The following is a 16,004-nucleotide window of genomic DNA, read 5'->3' as shown; positions in this document are numbered from 1 at the left end:
ATTAATGGAGCTAAAAATAAAAGACATGGTAGAGGGAAGGAGAAGGAAAAAGGTATGACACGTTACGGCCTCGACCCAATCAATGCAACAACTCATAAAGCCTTTTATACAGCGCTCTGATAACATCATCGAGCAAAATGCTTTTTTTTTTCTCCCCTCCTTTCTTGAATTTGCTGAAATTTAGTAGGGCCACCGTGGCAATCTGACGTGTAATCAAACGCTATGAAATGAGACTGTAATCTTGTTGTAGTAAAAATTTGCAAGCAGCAGCAATCAGTCTGAAAAGAGGAGAAGTTATACCCCCTGGGGAAGAACAAGATGGGATGCCAAGGAAATTAAACCTGTAGTTTCTGATTAAGGTTCATCTGTGCAGGTTATTGGAAGCATGATACCGCATACAAATCACAGGAAATCTCTTCTGCCTGGCCGGCGCATGTCGCCCTCCAATACTTCAAGGAGCCGGCTACGACAAATAACCCAGCTGAATTTCTTAATCCAAAAATGATGTATTTTCTCGGCAAAAAAAACCCCTGCAGAAGAGTGATTGCTGTTCCGTTTATCAGGGGTTCGACATCTAATTTCACTCGGCTTGGGAACAACTCCCCCAACACCGTGAGGTCACCACACCTGATTTGAAGTTCTGGAACACGCACGAGACGGCAATTTGCCAAAAGACTATATATCGATACAAACAGGGACATTAATGAATTTACTATGATTTCCATCTTAAAACATTAATAACCTGGCACTGTGCAAATAGATTGAAACTGATTTTTCTCTTTGCTCTCTTCATCGGGAAACCTAATCTGTAAAAATAATCTCCAGTCTGAGGCAATTACCCTCCATTTTGCAGGGGAATTAGATTTGCACCTCTTAAATAATTTTGACATGTTATAAGTAAATCGGATTCAAGCTTAGGTATTACTGCCTTTTTTTACAATTCCGGCTGTTAGGAAGAGCTGTGTCTAATGAGAGAAGGAAAACCCATACCCTGGATTTCTTGGTGATATTTTGCCATCGGCTGCGGACCATCTGCGTCTCTAAATATTGATAAAAGTTTCAAAACTACATTTCTCTGGATTTTTTATTCAATTTCTCCTACGCCATTTTCCCATTTATTTTGCTTTTGGTTTACTATCTCACCAAATATAGTGATATTTGCTTAAATTACAATATCTTCAGAACCACAGTTACCAATCTGTTCACAGTAAAACTTTTTTATCAGCCTCTAATATAACTACAGCTTATCACCACTACTTTTTACATATTCTGTACTTGCCATATTACCTGAATTATGTCTGTCTCGTGCTCTAAAACCGTTGTAAAGTCTTGGTCAATGAAATTAAATTTCAAACCCAAGAGATAAAGACCAACTTTGCTTATGTGGTACTGTCAAATTTATCAACTAACTTAGGAGATTACATACACTATGAAATTTCAATGAACCACGGTTCCTACATGCAAGTCTCCTGCTAAGAATTCTTTTCATAAACTTTAATTATTATCTGTAAGCATAGTGGACGCTCTACAGAAATGAAATATTTCACTATGATGAAAATCATAGATATTGACCCATGATTGCAATGATCATCAATCACATATGGGAAAAGAATGATACTATAAAATTTTATTTCTTTCGTCTGTATTTTTTAAAATTCAAGAACATACTGACTTCCTACGCCAATTTTCTCATCCATCTTCCTTTGAAATGATCAAAATTTGTCTCTGTGTACAATCTGTTTGACTGAAAACTTGGCAGTGAAATGGTCAGACCAATGCATGTAAAGAACCTAAGGCTCGCATTATCATGGCAATGCACTATGCAAACTACATTATGCAAATTACTGTATCAATCCCGTTTTCTGTATGTTCTCTACTGCCCTCTTCAGTTCAGAGGTGTACACAACATCTTCTGGAGAGACAGCAACTGTCAAAGGTCTTTTTTTCAGATTCTTCCTTCGCGGTTAAATTTAGAGCCGAACATGGAATTGCTAAACACACTTTCATGACATATTTTTTGAGAACCCTTATTTTCAGAGTTCTGTATTGTCTTAGAGTTCTTTCTGTCTGATGATTGCAGGATGCATGAAGCACACGTAACAGATATGATTACTTTGTACTTGAAGTAATTTGTGTTATTTTTTATAACATTCTGCTTTTAGCATCAAGCACTGTAATTTCCCACCAGGACATGTGTGTGTGTGTATATTATATATATATATATTATATATATATATATATATATATATATATATATATATATATATATATATATATATATATATATATATATATATATATATATATATATATATATATTCATACCAATGGATTTTCTTCATTTAAGTTATGCATGCTACTACAAGCACATTTCTCTCTGACACATTTCACATCATGAAATTTCAAGTTAACACTTTCATTCCTGTTTTCCTCTGCATAGGAAACACATGATTTACACCAAAAATCCCCTAAATTTTGATAGCGTTTTATAATTTTAAGAACTGTCATGGTATTCACTGATTTCACCGGTTAAAAATCACTTTCAGATATCATCATTCTGTGTGCACCTCTTCAAAAACATACCGACACCTCCTTTGTGACTTAAATCTAGAAGACTCACTCAGCATTTTCATATGTTTCACATTAGGGACGAATGATCAATGACCTCAGGGTAGCCAGCTTCAGATACCCTTAGGTTCAAGGTGAAGCCAACAGCTTTGCCAAAGTAATACCGTGATCTCAGCCAGCTGAAATTTGCATCAAAACCCACACAAATCTGAGATACAAGATGTATTTTCAAATAAATCAAATCGCAAAAACCTGAACTGTTCTGACACGATTAGGCCCCTTTAATAAAATTCTTTGTCTGCTCTCCTCTGGTGGGTAGGTTTTCTTACAAAATGAAGAAAAACAAACAGTGTTTTAGGTGTTACAAATCAAATATAGCTATATTTTTTTTATCCCGACGAAGAATACATTGGAAAATTAGTATATATTATTGTGTGTAATTTCTTTGTTTTTTTTACCTTGTGAGAGGGTAGGTTTGAGGAAAATTCAAGGACAGCCAACAAAATATTTTACTAAAATGTGCATTACTGACATTTCTTGAGTCTCATTTATACACACTAAACCTGATAAGTCAACTCTATACAGTAATATTTTTTCTTATGATTAACATGTAAAGATTAGAGATGTACCTTGACCAAATTAATTCAACATAACATTAAGACAAACATCTGATGGCGAAAGTGCAAAGGGTGATATAGGAAGCAATACCAGCTAACTTACTTCTAGTGTGAACACATGTTATTTCTGTCAGTGAAATATTTCTCCATTAAGCCTGGCTGTGCTCTGAGTGGCTGATTTACAATGATAATGGCATACCCATGACGGGCCGTGGATAACCTTTATTGACCTCAGTAGCTATTGATTTAATATCTGCTCTCTCAAGTATTACCCTCTGGCTTGCTGATAAGAGAAGAGACCCACATCAGTATTACTAATATCTGAAACAATTTTCTCTTTTTTTGTTCATTTTTTGTCTCGTTTTCTTTTTACTTTAAAACAGTAAACAGGTAAAGGGTTGATATCAGAAAGAATCAAGTTTGTTTCCATTCTCAGTGACCTTTTTCCTGCATTTGTTTCTCTGAGATAAAAAGATTTCCTTTTTGCTGCATAATATTGACATTTTCCTCGACTGTGCGTGTCCTGGAACGCCGATCTTGTTCTCAGTATCAATATTCTGTGGCTGAGGTGACATGCTGCTGAGAACAGTCACAGCAGATCAATGTCATTATAGCTAACTGTGTCGACCTTCAGTATTTGATTTAACTGTGAACTTGACAGTTTGCATGCAGCTATGGTCATGGGCAGCATTATTAATCACACAGTGCAGTCAGTTTAAAATGGAAGGTACATAACAAAAAATATCCAAATCTACTCACAGTCAACTTCGAGTACACAGCTCGGTGCTGATTAGAAAGCTCAGACATGCGTCGGTGGAGTCTCTTTGCCTTTTTATAGCGTCTAGCGGCTGCCTACTGGACTGTAGTCTGTGCTGTCAAGACTCCAGTGGCAATATGGGCCACATCACAGTTGACACAGACTAGGAAATGTCAACTGATTGATTATTGTACTGCAGGGAGGGGGGGGGGGGGGGGGGGGGGGGGGGGGGGGGAATAAGGCCCCGGCATACTGCATTAAATCTAACACCGTAACCTCTCCATAATTATTCTCCGTGTAGCCATAGCACAAAGCACAGGAGATGGGCGAATCACCCTGCCTCAGACACAAGAGCCTGCATTAATTTTCCCAGAATCACAACTGAGTAAGGCTATACCAAGCACTTTGAGATTTACTGTTGCTCTTTACTAAAGCTCAATGAAAACAGAACCATGAATATGTCATCCTGCTGCATGAAATTTCAAATCACAACATTATTTGGTAAAAGAAGTAAAATGAGAAAGAGTTCCACGATGTTTAATTCAGTTCTCGGGTGGATCTAGTTGTACATACATCATCAAGAATATACTTCACATTTCTCATGGTCCCTGGGAAACTTTTGTGAACAACTCACCATATCAGATCATCCTGAACCAATCAAAACCCATGAAGTTTTTTTTATTGCTTTCGTCGGGGAAAAATAAATGAAAATGCTGACAGCTATGTTGTTTCCTCTTGAACTCACTTTCATTTGTTTTCACGGCTTGTAAATGTCACGCAGAATCAGTCCTGACAGGAACAATTTCTCACAGAAAACGATGAATACATGTCCTTTTCCCTCCGGCCTTCCTGGTCATAACCCAGGAATTTCAGAAACCTGGCAAGGATTGAAGTTTTTTGGCAAGTAACTTTTCAACGGCAGGACTGACAGCGTTAAACAATAGAACAGCCTTCAGAAGTCTGTCAACAATTCCACAATTAAGTGCGTAAGAACATGAACTATCGACATTTCCCCTTCAGCCCAAAATGAGAGCACGGCTGCTCTGATTTCACGGGAACAGAGTTTCATGTGTTACCTTGGCTCAGCCGACAGCACTCCGCATAATCTTCAGGAAACTCAAATTTCAGAAAACTTCTCGAACTGAGTGCCTTGTTTATGGAGTACATCAATCAGCTTGCAGTTTGTTTTGTACTTTGACATGTACAGACTGTATGGAACTACAGCTTGGTTGGTTCTCAATTACTGGCCAACTACACGCAGAACACTTCTCAGCTATCAAGGGCCTTCTACAGTAAGGTGTAGTGTGTACCACCAACAATGTGTGTATTAAACTGACACTACATCATTAACAAGTAATGATACACTGTATTTGGTCTGGACATTTGGAGAATGAAATATCCTGCCAGGCCGAGCAATTCCCAAGCAATTCCCGATCTGCCGAGGCAGTAAAATGCACTATGCCGTATTTTCACCTACTTGGCATAGTATGTTTTAAAAGGCTTTATCAGTAAAAATCATATTTACGATATCTCTGTTTCCAGGGGCTTTTAAATGTCCAAGTCTTTGCTAGAATGCGACAAACGGCACATGTTACACCTCACTGGTTTCCATCGACTTGACCTGATAGTGTAGTATGAACTTGGCACGATAACGATAAAAGGAGAAACACACTCAAAGACAACTGAATTCAATCAATCATATACACAGAACTTGTCCTTCAGTCTTCTACTCTGCTCCAACATCTGATGAAAGGTGACTTCTAGTCTTAAAACAGTCATGCTAAATATTGTTCAGTTAAAGGGAGTGGGTCGTTGAAGCTGCACTTGTTTGTTTACAGACAATGTATTTCATGCACAATATCTCAATGCAACACATCAACATAGCTGCAACATTTAAATTTCATGATGTACATTATGAATAACGTGTTTTGCCTTTCATCAGTTGCCAATATACCTTGGACACAGTGTTTACATTGGCCGTATGGGTTCCATATGACATTCAAGCGCAGTTCAAATGACCCCCCTCCCATAAATCTTAGTTTGCTATGTACACCCTCAAAATCCTACGATACATGAAGATACATTTTGAGCAGTAATACTCTAATTATTGGTGACTTGATATCCAACACTGAGACTGGGTCTAGGGTAGGAATGTGGCTTGGGTAGAGATGCAGCTGTGTTTGGGATGTGGCTAGGGTAGGGATCTAATATGGCTGGGGTGGGGATGTGGCTGGGGTAGGTATCTTGTGTGGCTGGGGTGGTGATGTGGCTGGGGTAGGGATCTAATGTGGCTAGGGTGGGGATGTCGGTACAGGAATGGGAATTTATTGGCAATAGGGTGGGCATTTTTACTCACCGTTTGCAATAATGATAGTTTTGGCAGTGCCTTCTTGGATAAGGGTTTCTCTGCTTTCACATGCTTTGGAGTACTTTCTAGCTTTGGCTTGTCCAGCTCACTGGGCACTCCATTCATCAGCAAACCATTGGGTCTGTCATCAAACTTGGGTTTGGCAGTGTCCCCAATTGTGGATGATGATGGCTGTGGCAACGATAATGTCGTTGATGATGTGCTCGTCGTTGTTGTTGTTGTTGCCATGGTTACAGTTGCTGTGGTCACGGTTGCTTTGGTTTCGTTCATAGCAGCCTCCTTGGAAGGAGATTTTGGCTCTGGCTTTTCCACTTTGGGTTTTAACAGAACAGGTCTGACAACTGGGGGAGGGGAATGAAACCCTTCCTCTTTTCTGTCCGGGGGAGATTTCATGGATTCCCCCTCTATTTTATTATTGCCACTTGAGTGCTTCTCTTTTGGTTCACTGTGGAGAGGACTGATTGCAGTGAAGGTCTGCAATAACAGTTTATCATCTCGTCTCTTAATTTCTTCCACAGCTTGTTTAGTATCCACATTACTAACGCTGTCGCTCGCAGAGTTTCCATGAGGGTTCAAAGCTTTCACACTCTTAAAATGTTTGCCGTCATATTCCTGTTTCCCCTTCACTCCGGCATTGCTGTGGCTTTTCCTGCTGGAGCCGGGGGATTTCTTTTCTGCCTTAGCCCTTCCAGGAGGGATGCTGGAGTTGCTGATTTGACCGCCCCCAATAACGGTCTTGATCACGTCATGGGCACCGTACTTGCTCTCCGTAGCGGATTGCCTTCCTGTCCCGTTGTACACAGGACCAGACGAGGATTTCGAGAGATTGTCCGGAAACGAGGGAGCCCCAGCTGACTTGCCAGTGACCGGAGTTTGGGGCTGCTTGGGAATTCCAAGAAGATTGTAGTTTGTCTTGGAATTCAAATCTGACTGTATGGCATTAAAATCGCCAAGCGTCTTCTGAATCTTGCGGCTTATGTCATCATTCGAGTCATGGACCTAAAGGAGTACAAATACACAATATGAAATATTCAGCATGGATCTTTTCAAACAGTGGTAACACTACAGGAGGTAAAATTATAAGGTCTTCACGAGACTGGGCAGCACCGGAGTAAGCTTGTAATTTGTTTTGTAATTTACGTGTTCCCCTTCCTTACAGTGTATTGGTGAAGGACTGCCAAATTGTGGCTGTTGATGCTGAAACTAATACATAAATCAATACATTTACATTAACAGAAGGACCACTTGGACTCCAGGCCATGGGTACCAACACTAATGTTAGTTTCAATCAGGAAAAGTATTTCAAGTACAAAGCCAGCTGGCAGATGTCATTGCAGTGTATTTTACCTTTCTTGGGGCGGCAAACAAAGGTTTAGAGGGCTCTGGATCACTGTTCATCTCTGAGAACTTCTTTCTCTGGTCCCTAGCCTTCCTCCTTTCCCGATCCCGGTCCGGAGTTGATCTGCAAAAAGTGTTGGAAATGATAAGAAACGTCATTGATGTCAGTGGAATGTAAGTTAAATTCTTCCCTAATGAAAAATGAAACAAATGAAAATTATACCAGGGAGAGAACACAGAGTTGTATAATGAATACACAATTGTTATGAGTATCTCTGATGAAGATCCATCAATGGCATCATTGACAAAGCCTTCCCTTTGTCACCAAAAGAGAAAGTCAAGGAGAAACAAAATACAATAACACTGGGCTGTTTCAATAATGTACTTGATTTACTTATATCATAGGAACTGTAACACATCTGTTCACTTTACTTCTTTCTCGATACATTTCTTGTCACTGAGGTTTGTCAGTTCAAGTTTGTGAATCAGTGACAGTGACAGCGCCCTCACACAGGAGACACTGGCCAGACTGAACATCTTACTGTCACACAGAAATGTGCTCATATACTGACTGCTCTTTCACTGAAAGTACAATACTCAAATGTTCATATCATTACCATATTAACCTATTAGAAAAGAACATAACAAACGTAGTGATAAGCTTGTTCACTGATAAATTTTATCTCTGACATATACCGGTAGCTGATGAATATGCATATCATTTTGTTTTGGTTCAGGTAATATTTCAAAATGATGACCTTGAATGTTACATATGTATCTTATTTACATGTACAGGGTTGATATCATCCACTGAAATTTAACTGCCCTGGCTGGTTTGCAAATTGCAACAGCACAACTACACAGATACATGTTGGCATGAGCAAATTTCACGAACAGAGAGGAATCACCAAAGTTTGGAAAGCTTGTTAAAAAAGATAAACATGTTTCCGGATATAGACATTATAAAAATATTCTGGCGATATTGAGACTTCAAGCCCTTCCTTATTATCCAGTCAGGAAGCAGTATTTCCCTCCAGAGTGACAAATTTAGAACACATATGGAAAAAGAGGGGGTACGGACGTCCAACATATCAAAAGGCTTCCAGGTACCTAACAGATGGCTATTGTCAAGAGCCACTGGTGTATTTTCATTCCTATGGATATTTCTGTCCACAGAACTACAGAGCTCTGTACATTTGCTGGTCTCTTTGTCCTGGGCAAATTTCACTACATGATACATGATAGGTGTTGGCATAACAAAGCTACAAGTTTGTGCTGAATGAAGCGTGTCCATACACATTATGCTAATTTCCATACTGGAGTAGATCAAGGACCACACAAAAATACTGTATATTCATACAATGTATATACATAAACAATGGACATGCTGCCCACTGTAAATTTGAACATTGTCATTTGTGTATTGAGAGACTAGTGCAGTTTTCGTAGGCATTTTCGCTATCGGTGTATGATCATGATATGAAAACTTTTATCTACCATAAATGTACCGGTATGCTGTGTCAGCTAGTATTATTTTTATCCTTTATACACCCCTTGCTTGTATTGAGGCCTGACCCACAATGTTGCAAACATTTGGGCTGTACCACATGACGCCCTCACAGACAAACAACCGTAATATTAGAGCTCAAAATGAAATGGAGTCAATTACTGTAGCAGCCATAGTATGAGGAAATAGGTTCACTAAACACAAACAGAAACAACTTTATCAAGTCTTTATGAGAACTTCTTCCCTGACAGGAACACAGAATGTTACGTTGAACACAACCTGACAACGAGAGTCGACATCTGTGTATGAAATAAATGCTCATTTTATTATCATCGTTTATGATTTATTTGATAGCTAAGAGTACACTACCGTACAAATACAAAGAATTTTCAGAATGTGGATCAGGACGATCTTTGTGGGATCTCTGTGGATGAAATCTGGCTGGGACAGATTTCACTGTGTAGGGAAAAGTCACGTCCAAGAATGGATTTATGAGACTAATGAAACCAGTCTTGATTAAAGTGAGCGTGTTGTGAAAGCAAATCACTTTCAGTGACCCAAGTCTGTGACGTGATAAAATGTAAACTGGGACATCCTCACCCAGGAAATATCAGTGCTTTCATAAACATACTATGTGACCCAAACAGCCCATACAAACCCTTTTAAATTGCCAAACTGAACATACGTCAAGGATACATGTACATTGTATAATGCACTTCAAGGGTTGGGGTCTGACAATGTGTATCAACTTCCCTTGTTAATGTTTGGTACAGGGCTTCTCAATAGTGAGAACATCTACACTCACTGACATCATACTGAACTTGATCACACAATAACATAATATCACGCAATCAATAACATAAGCAGCATATCCAAATCTCTTTGAACGATCACCACTAGACTCTCTCACAGCCTTTCCCTGGCTACGCACTAGTGTGGCCTGTATCAGCACTGGCTGCACCAGCTCTCTGAGCCAGGCTATACACCAGTCACAATGTATAGCCAGCAAGGGATCACAACAAGAGTGTAATGCACAGAGGCAGTCTAGTCAAATTAAGATGCTGCAGACAGTGTGCGAATGCTAATTGCATATATGGTGACTCAACAAGAGCTCTTGATAGCATCTGTATGTACCATGTACATGATTTCCACTCTCTTAGCTGTTTTCTTAGTTGATGGGATTCTAGCTAAACACCTGATGATACTGTATCATTGGAATATGGCATGAAGTGCATCCATCTTTTCCTTTTTATACTAACATGACTGGGTGTTCTGTGCTATGTGAACTGCCCATCGTTGTCAAACCATGTTGATGTGAGACTTACTACTGTGACAGAGCTTGACGTCCCATAGAGTTGACTTTTGTGGTCCTGCTAAGCAACTACAAAATAAAAATTTCACAATGCGACAACAATAATACTTAATTTTTTGTTTTGATATGGCAGTTGGGGAATGTTGTTATTCATGAGCAATGCACGACAGTGTTTTTGCTAGGGCAGTAAGCAGGTAAATGTTACCGGGGTTCCCCAGTCATTTTACCTGGGTCCCCCTTGGTATATCAATGCAGCAGCAATGTTACTGGGGTTCCCAATACCAATATTCCCCAACCTTAGCAAAAACACTGCATGATTACACCCACTGGCCTCTTTCCATCATCTGTCAAAGCCTGTCTCTATTTACACACTGGTTAAAATTATCTACTGGAAATCGCCAGGTCGGAGTAGGCCAAACGAAGTATGTCCATCCATACCACTATTAATCAACATTGACTGACATAAACAATACCCTTTGATTACAGTGCATGCACTAGATCAAATTTAAAAAAATAAATTAGTTCAATTTTAAAACTTTGCACCTTGATCGTTTGCAGAAATCTGACAAGATACCTGAAAACATCGTCCTAGAATAATTATGATGGATCGGACGGATGAAGTAATTAAAGCCTCACTGACTGACACCAGTAATGTGATGACTTTGATAAGTAATTACCTATCACGATTGTCTATCACGAGAAATGACCCGTGACAGGCGGAGAGGCAGAGCCTGACCTCTGACCTTCTACACGCTTGAATAGTCACCTGACAAATGATAGAGATACATGCATCTTACACAACATGTCAAGAGGATGTGCTGAGAGAGGGACAGACCATTAGAATCGTAGGGAGGATGATGGCACCCTTGACGAGCACAGGGTGATATAACTAACACTGATCAGTGCTTGTCAAAGGATGACCCACCTGCTGGCTTTTACTTTCTTGAGCCTAGGTCTGATATATCTTATTTTGATGTCGCCTAAATTCTCACTTTGATTTTATCTCCAGTATTGACTATCACCAGTAGTATTTCACCATACACTGTCAAAGTCATCAAATAAATATGACTTGCCTTTGTGCTCAGTGTGGGATGACCTTCAGCATGCATTTTGCTATTCTCATGCATCCACAATACCATCAATAAACGTTAACTGTATCACCTTACTGATCGGCAGATACCCACAGATAGACAAAAGCTGCCAGACAACGTCCTTTACCCTCAGGTTATCATATTTATTGAAAACAGCAAAAGATTGGAAATAAAACACACGACTACTGCTGGCCATGTTGGACTGTAAGGCACCTAAATCACTCACTCAAATAATGTGTAGCTTTTAAAGATTACAGTGACCGGCAATGTACTGTACTGAAATCACTCATTCTCATCACGTATCATTTTAATCTTGACGCGAACATCACCATGAGTGACCTTGAAGAATTTTTTCCTCTGCAAGCTACAGGCAAATTTGGTGCACTACCTGCGTCACAGATTCACATCAAAATTTCTTTTTTATTCTACGATCAATATATGAAAAATAATGAGATTTGTGGTCTTTGTAATAATGGTGTCTTAATGATAATGAGCTTATAGTGATTGCGTGTTGATAAAGCTCTACAATTTACAATGATTTACCAAACAAAACAAGCCACGATCGTTGCTAGTACTTACTGTATATAATTCCTTCCTGCTAAAGCTCAAGGTTTCTTATGCAATTTCTGTCTCCATAACAGTTTCAAATAAAAATTAATAGTTTTTGCAGTTAATTCAAAGCACTTGGCACAGATTATGATGCGGGACATTGTCGATAAGTTTTCACATCAATTGTATGGCAAGTTTGGTAACAGACTTGGGTTGAGGAAACACAAACACAGTATACTAACATCATCAGGTGTATAATTTATTTATTCAATTAACTAGATGCATAACTGTGACTTAAAGCACTTTAAACTCTAAACAGCCAGCTGTGTTCAAGACCTGCTAACTGTATTCCACAAAAAAATTGTTGACTTAGCAAACCAGATTACTATGACTTATTCTGTTACTATTATCACCAAAATGTGCATGTACGTGCTCTACGTGCTCTGAGTGGGACCTACCCTGGAACACGTCCGGCTGAACACTTCCTAATGTCTTATTTGTTCAGTCTAAATCTATATAAATGATTGTGCTGTATGGATGCAGCTGTTGTTTCCTTTGACACCAGATATTATGTGAACACAAAACACAAAGGGTGGGAATTGCAAAGGTTATATTTTTAACTGGTAGCTGTTCTTCTCTGATGGTAATAATCCGCCTGTTTTACAATTAACATGTAGCTCCATCAGCAGTGCCTGTTTATGTTATTGTTAACTGAATTTCAGTCTGGACTAGAAATCATTTATCAAAAGCTAGACGGCATATTGTACTCTGGTATGCAGTGCCTTATGTTTGATATACTTTATATTTCAATACTGTGTTGGGGAGGATTATGACAATGTATTTCTTCATGAAACAAAAATAAAGAAAATATGATAAATTACTGTTTTGGTCCCTTTAAGGACTTGTTTGTAGGAAAACTGCTTGATAAATGCATTCTCTGTTTACCATTCACTGGGTTATCAGCAGCACTCATGCCCTTACACGTGATATGAAATTATGTCGATTATGTGGGGGATGTGATATGCTTTCCGAGCAGCCTTGATAAGATATTTACTGAAAGCACTGATATTTGTACATCACAAACAATGTATCGTACCCAAATCACATTCTTCACTCCAGTGATTTGTTCAGATACAACACTGAAATGGTTCAACTTTGTGTCAATTACTACTTACAGTACATAAAAAATATTTCTATAAACAGATTAAATCTGTTGAGAAATCTAATGTGGAGGATTCTTATATAATAAGATGTATACACTTCAATATGCAGAGAACCATAGACAGTCGGAGTGATATACATTCAAATCAATTATGTGGTTGCAGTTCTTGAGTTCAAGAGCACATAGTCAACCTTGAACGCTTGTTGAAACAGAGTATTGAATATTTTTGAAACAGAAGTTGTGAATGGGTAGAAATACATCTCACATAATGGGAAATGTATTTTTACCCAATCACATAATGTGAGATGTATGACATGGTTGACTTCATTTCCTGTCAGTTGAGTCTCTGCAGACACTGCTCTGAGAGAACATAAATGTTCATGCAAAATACATGTGCTAGGTCGCATCATGTGAAAAAGTAAAAGCTCCCAAGACATTGGATTAGACTAGTTTCCCCATGTTGAAATTACAATACATATATCTTGATTGGTGGTCTGCCCAAGGCTGGCTTTACTGACTGACACATTGACGATGTGATGGCCTCAACCATAGAATGGGAATCAACTTTTATGATCAGTATCGCCATCCTTCGGGCAGGCTACAAATCATTGCTCGGCAACTGTGGTTTCGTCACATGCAACTGTAATTACACATTTATCATTTCTGTGCAGTGGCGTCTAACAGTGAAATAATTGCACTTATGAAACTTGCTCGTATACAAGACATTCACGTTATGAACGTTTGGTATCAAATTTTGGCATTTTCAACCATTTTTATTCTTTCTGTTGATTCATTTCAGAAAGCTAGGGTTCATACATTTTAAGAACTGAACAGCAATAATTTGTAAACATACTTGGGAAAAACTTCATTTTATTTCTCAGGTTCCACGCATCAATTCAAATTCAAGCATGCACCTGTCTCTGCCAATCAAATTTTAGTTTGGAACACTGCATTGAAATCCAGTTGACTCAAAAAAAATTCTTGGCACTGGAATTCTAATATTCTTGACTCGGGGATTCTTATATTCTCAACACTGGGATCCTGATATGTTCTAATAACATTCATCCAGATTATTGTTTTGAAGGTCTACAGCTGTACTTCATACATGTGCTTGCAGTACAAGATATAAATTTATCTGGTATATTTGCCTACACACAAGTGACAACCACTTAAACCATTATGAACTCTATATCACTTTGAATTCCAACCTAAATGCACCAGATGACGAGCATGCATGCTCAATGGGCAGTAAATTCTACAGCAAACAACAACGTTGTCTGGACTGACAGACAAAGCATGTATGCAGAGCAGTAAAATTTAAAACACAACAAAAATATTTGGAGTGACTACATACTCATGTATGTTGGGCAGGAAAATCTAAAACACACACCTTCACAGCCCAAGAGTGGAAAAAGCATGTAAGGTAACAAGGTAAGGATAACAACACAATAACAAAATCAAATGCACTTTTCAATGTCAGTGACCAGAATTGTACAAACAAACAAAGATAGCACTAGGTTTAACTTATTTGCAGTGTGACTCCTGTCATCACAATTACCCTATGCAGAGATTCTGTGACAACTTTCAACACTACAGAGCTTGTACCATTCCATTTGGGAAAAGGGGTGACAGCCCCGCATCATTCCTGTTGAGCAGCAGTTTCAGGAAAAAATAGACACGCCTGCTAAAGAAGCCACAGCTGCGTCCTTTGGAACGACAAAGCAATTGCGCCACACATGTCCAATACCAGTTGCAGTGACAAACATTCTATCTTTTTCATTGGCTGAGCCACAAATAGGTCCGTAAATCATTTCTCATTTCTTAAAGATCCCTGTATAAATGGCATCCTACCTATATCTACATAACGCTGGTGGCGCTTTAAGACATAACAGTCCATGGCTGTGAAAAAAACACCAAGATATGACAAAGGCACTCCTCTGAGTATTGGGGTTTAGGCAGCTCAGACAGTTGCCGATCACATACATGTCTGGAAGTGACGGAAGGCAATTCAAAGAAGAAGCAGAAACTCTTTGCATCCAGAGTCTGACGTATCCTACTCCATGAAGAAAGTGTCAGTCAGAGTGGCAAACACAAACATCTTGTAACGCTTCTAGATGTTAATCTGCTTTCACCTAGACAGTTTGGAAGTACCATAGCTACCCTTATCTAAGCCTACTTATTTTCTATGAGAAAACATACCCCACTCAAAAACTACTAAAGAACACAGTAGCTATGGAAGAAACAATAAAAAGCGTCCCAATTTCGACAAACCACTGATCTTGGGAATAATCTTGCAGTCAGTCACTAGCTTTCTTTATTTTGGAAAACAATGACATCAAAACTCTGCCAAACTACACAATTTCGATTCATCTGTTTTTTGCTCAGGAGGTGGCAGCTTACATGTAGTGAACCTTAAATATCCATATAGTGCTTGAAACACTTCAATACCATGCAAACTCTAATGTGTATTGTTTACATATGCAAAACTGATGATAATAACTGCTTTATAGATGGGGTATATCCACATTACTTCCATCATGCACTGCATTGAAATATCTGTTGGCCTGGTAAAAAAATACAAAGCTAGTAAAACTGCACCTAGACAAGCACTGTCGACAGAACAATATCTAGGACAGAAAATTGCTTGAGGCCAATGGGCACATCTGTAAGCAACACATCGTATCAATCGATGAGATATAACAGATATTGCCAAATTCAATAAATACAATAATACA

The 16,004-nt window shown here is 38.8% G+C and overlaps 1 protein-coding gene across 2 annotated transcripts in view; it reads right to left on the bottom strand.

The window, feature by feature from the left end:
- LOC139131114 (AF4/FMR2 family member 4-like) overlaps positions 1 to 16,004 on the bottom strand; it is a 239,244-nt gene that overhangs the window by 169,764 nt on the left and 53,476 nt on the right. For both annotated transcript variants that reach the window (XM_070697063.1, XM_070697064.1), the window contains exons 2-3: positions 7,658 to 7,772; positions 6,299 to 7,309 (exon numbers count right to left, since the gene is read on the bottom strand). In XM_070697063.1, coding sequence (XP_070553164.1) covers positions 6,299 to 7,309; positions 7,658 to 7,772 — 1,126 coding nt within the window. The remainder of the gene's footprint in view (positions 1 to 6,298; positions 7,310 to 7,657; positions 7,773 to 16,004) is intronic.

The sequence above is a fragment of the Ptychodera flava genome, chromosome 4 (assembly GCF_041260155.1).
Source record: "Ptychodera flava strain L36383 chromosome 4, AS_Pfla_20210202, whole genome shotgun sequence".
Taxonomy (NCBI): Eukaryota; Metazoa; Hemichordata; class Enteropneusta; family Ptychoderidae; genus Ptychodera; species Ptychodera flava.
The sequence above is the reverse complement of the archived record's forward strand: the minus strand, read 5'-3'. Positions and strand labels throughout refer to the sequence as shown.